At 49.6% G+C, this 4,719-nt stretch overlaps 1 protein-coding gene across 1 annotated transcript; it reads right to left on the bottom strand.

Annotated features, from left to right (window-relative positions):
* Nucleotides 1-490: 490 nt before the first annotated feature.
* On the bottom strand, nucleotides 491-2,352 carry LOC125528983 (probable xyloglucan galactosyltransferase GT15). Its single transcript, XM_048693398.1, has 2 exons — nucleotides 1,837-2,352; nucleotides 491-1,724 (listed from the first exon to the last, which is right to left on the bottom strand). The coding sequence occupies exons 1-2, from the start codon at nucleotides 2,283-2,285 to the stop codon at nucleotides 608-610; spliced, it is 1,566 nt and encodes a 521-aa protein (XP_048549355.1). The 5' UTR covers nucleotides 2,286-2,352; the 3' UTR covers nucleotides 491-607.
* Nucleotides 2,353-4,719: the final 2,367 nt, after the last annotated feature.

Here is a 4,719-nt window from a genome sequence, read left to right on the forward strand (position 1 = left end):
CATATACGCGCAATTGCAGTTGCCGTCTAGCAAAAAATCACAGTTGTCATGTGTATTTACCTAGTTGCCACGTTCGCGTAACTGCAGTTGCCATCCACAACGTATGAGTGTCGTGTGGGCGAAAAGCAGTTCGCCCACGCGCATGACCTAGGTGATGGCTGTATGGACAGAAACTAGTTCGCCCACATAGCGCAACTGGCAAACAGCGTGGTGCAGGCATGTGGGCAAACTCTCCAACGCTCACACACCAGCCCCGTCCTACGTGGCACATCAAATTTAACTTTTTGTGTCAAGATTCGTGCAAAAGACAGTAAACGACGATCCAGACGTGTAGGCGAGTTAGGAAACGCCCACACATGTGGGCGTTAGTGTTTCTATCTTTTTTATCATTAATAAAGCTCTTATCTTGATTAACAATAGATGGCAACTATAGTTAATCATAGATGGCAAAAAGAAGAAACGACGACTGTACGGAGTGAGAACCCATTACTACTGAGAATTAGACGGACACCATATAATTTGCATTCCCACTAACAACAACGTAGCAACAACAAAACTAGTACAAAGGCAAAAGGCCACCTACGTACAGTAATAATTAGCTATAGTGTCAGGAGCCCTTAGCAACCATCACATCATCAGCAGCAAACCGTCCCAAATCCTCCCCATTCTTGATCCTCCTGATCCTGGCCATCACCTCATCAATGGCGATGTCGAACGCATCCCTCGTGTCCCCCTCGAACCTCACCCGGGGATCCTTGTACAGGAACCTCGGGATCATCTTGATCACTTCCTCCCTCATGGCGGCCACCTCCTCGTCGGTGTACCTGGCTAGCACCCCCTCGACGTCCACCTTCCCTTCGAGGAGTTCGTCGGGGTCGATGAGCACCGAGTACGGGCGGCCGTCGCCGTTGCCGCTGCTCTCCGGATCCGGCTCGTGCCACCGGTACTGCTTCTTGAAGGTGGACGCCTCGTGGAAGAAGACGGGGATGCACCCGGCCATGATGGCGTCGACGGAGGAGCGGCGCATGTATGAGTCGCCGCGCGGCTGCAGGCAGAAACGGGACGAGGCGAAGACGGAGACGAGCCTCCGCGGCGACCGGCAGGTGATGCTGCCCTCCAGGCCGTGGCTGCAGTCGATGAACCCGCACCGGCTAGGCGAGGAGGCGCACGACTCGATGACGCGGTCGCGGATGGCAAGCGTCCCGTTGGCACGCCGTGCGCCGGCGAACGCGAATAGCCAGGGACGTTCTGTGGCGCGGACGCGCGCCTGCCACGCGGAAACCTCGCCGGCCGACGTGGGGTGGAAGTAGCTCGGGTACGGCACGGCGCAGTCCCGCCGATCCCAGATGTTGGACTCGTAGGTGAGCACCGTCATGTTGCCGGACTCGGGCTGTTCGAGGAAGTTGTTGCCACAGACCTTCTGGGTGCCGCTATCGTCTCCCTCTTTGTGCCGGAACATCCAGGTGGTCTTGCCGACGACCATGAAGTGGTCGCGGCCGCCGAAGGCCGCCCACTGCGGCCGCGCCGACATCCACTGCAGGAACTCGGACGACGGCCCGTTGCGCACCGTGGCGTTGAACCCGCAGAGATGCTGTTGGAGCTCCAGCCCCGGGTAGTAGGGCACGTACAGAGCCGTCGCCGCCGCCGGGTCGTCGGTAAGGCACTCGTACTGGCGCATACGGTTGTGCACGATCACTTCCAGGGCGTACTGATCCGTGGCATACCTGCACGTAACATTCTTAGACGCAGCTAACTCATGTATAAGCACCATGAATGCCGGCAAAACCCACACCGGTTGACCTACGCCATTAATAGATGACAAATCAAGGAGCTTACCATCCGGTGTTGGGGATGACACCCGTGTCACCGTCGCTTCCATTGCCGGTGGCGGGAGGGAGCACTGGGCCCATGCCGACATTGGCCATGAGGGAGCATACGTGCCACTCGTCCTGAAACGCCGGCGAGCCCTCGACGCAGTCCCTGAGAACATTGAACCGCGACGGCACATCCAACATGTAAACGTACCTCCCCTGGCAAGACGACGACGCTGCTGACGAAAGCCGGCGCAGGGGGCCATCCTCGGCGACGGCAGAGGGAGCTGGCAGGAAGCTGGCATCGAGCGCCATGGGCACCGACAGCGGGATGAGGACGAACGACGCGCCGGAGCGGGGCCCATAGGAGAAGAGGGAGAGATGGAAGAACTGGAAGTGCAGGAGACAGGAGATGAGCCATGAGCCGAGGATGAGGATGCCGTAGAGAAGGTACTTGGGGTAGTGAGCATCCATGGCTGGCTGGGCTTGCTGGCTAGCAAGCTTGGCAGCAGCTAGATGAGGAGGCGGAGAGCGAGCATGCATCTGGCCAAGTTCGATAGCCAGGGGTTTAGTAGGGGTTGCTGAACCAAGTGGTAATAATTAACTAATGATACGGTGTTAGCGAATCCTACTGTTATTAGGTCTTTGTGCTTTCATGGTTCATAACTTCATATTATATATGTGACCTTTGACCATGGGTATAAAATATGGTGGTTAACTAGCTGTAGCCATAGACCGCCATCTGTGTCATCTTGGCACAGTGGCAGCACCCTTACGTGTACTCTGACTGTCTTGACAACAAGCATGACATATGTATTGTTTTAAAAAAACATGACATATGTGTCCTCATATGTAGTTCCTGATACAGTATATAGTATGCACATTGTATTGTAATCAGCCTAGCCAGGTCGCGTAACTAGTAGGCTTGCATTAATTATCTTGCACCAGCTAATACGCTTGTCACTTAAGAAAATTGGTCGATGGCATGGACAATCAATAAAACTTGCATTGTTGTGCAATTGCTCCATGAATAATAGTCTGATACCAATAAAACTTGCATTGTTGTAAAAACACCCCCATGAGTCTAGCATTGCTCCATGGACAATAGTCTGATACCAAGGAAACTTGTATTGTTGTGGAGTTTGTTGTGCAATTCACACCACCTCAAGGGCGCCTTGTATTCACATATATAGGGCTTACATGCCTTGCTAATCAAGGTGAATCAGAGAGATCCTAGCCGAAATATACAACAATTGTTCGGTAGGATTACATTCCTATTTACATGTGATATGAACAAAGAAAATACATTAACACAATATATACATTTTGGTCTTTTGTCTCCCCGCTATGTGCATGGACACCTATGGTTATCATGTTTTTGTAACCGCTGGTGTGATTTTAGTTAGCCAATGTGTTTGATTTATGAATTGACTATTTATGTGTGGCAATAAATCACAATATGGAACTCAACTTCCTCATTTAGACTAAAAAGAGTGTTTATGTAGAACTGGCACTACAATCTAGCAAGAGCAGGTTGTGTGAGTATGAAACAATTTTTTTGGGGTTGCGGGTGAGTATAGAATAGTTTGACCCTTCGTTTTATGTAATGGGGTTTATACATTATATTATTTTCATAATTTAATTATTTTTGGGTTAATTAGTACTCTCTTCATTTCTTTTTACACCACATATAAGATTTATCTGAAGTCAAATTTTGTAAAGTTTGACCAACTTTATATTAAAAAATATCAACGTCTGCAATACAAAAGTTATAGGATATAAAAATTAGTTTCATGATGCTTCTAATGATATTGATTTGGTATTGTGAATGTTGACATTTTTCTCATAGACTTGGTCAAATTTTACAAAGTTTGAATTCTGACAAGTCTTACACGGGAGTAAAAAGAAACGGAGGAAGTATGTGTAGGTAGGTGGATGATTTATTAATTGAGCATGGTCTGTGGTCGACCATTAATTAGCATGTCTCTTAATATGGTAAGTTAACGTGCTGATGATTATTTCAAGGTGCTTTGGCAGCAAACATCATACTCCGAATATGCAAGTAATATGGTATGGTTCCTATGTATTTCAGGACTATAAGTGATGCTTCCAAATGTGTAAGGACATATAGTACTCCTACGTAGTAATCCTTGTAAATACCAAATCCTAGGTAGTATCACGCCGTAGTTATAGAGTTTCTTGGTAACAGCCAAGTCTTCCTTCAGCAACACTTCATCATTTGGGGCACCGTGCTAATTGTCTTGTACGAAATGCAACCTTGAAAAAAAAAGAAAAATCAGCTAGGCAGGGCTTTGCTTTTTTTTTAGAAAAGGAGGATGACCCCTGACCTCTGCATCTGGGAGATGCATACGGCCACTTTATTAATTATTCTCGAGGACCTTACAAAGTATTACAAACAATATACCCGAATCCACCATCTTGGCAACATATGCCGCTACTTTTATCCATATGATGAAGGGATGCTAGCTGGGCCCCTACCCAAACCACTCACCTAAACCTAACATCAAAAGCCGGAAGCCCCAGCCGAGCCACATACCGGGTCTGGGGCATAATCCGGTCAGACGCACTCTTGCGTCGTCGTCGCCATCTTCCACAGGTCCGTCTTCAGATGATATTGAGTCTTCTACCTTGTGAAGGCCACATCAGCCATCGACGTCACCATGATGCCAGACAGCTACCTCCTCCTGCGCGAGTCCATCTCCGCGCATCGGACGCCGAGCCTCCACGGCGCCATGCCGCCAATCTCCGTCGCCATCAATGAGTGAGATGAAGTACCGCTCCACCACGACAAGTACAAGGTGAGGAAGGGCGAGGTCGCCATCGGAGACACGGCCGGAAGATAAGCACCGCAGCCCCGGAGCCGGAACGCGGTCGATCCGCCGGGCCC

This window comes from Triticum urartu, unplaced genomic scaffold (genome assembly GCF_003073215.2).
Source record: "Triticum urartu cultivar G1812 unplaced genomic scaffold, Tu2.1 TuUngrouped_contig_5262, whole genome shotgun sequence".
NCBI lineage: Eukaryota > Viridiplantae > Streptophyta > Magnoliopsida > Poales > Poaceae > Triticum > Triticum urartu.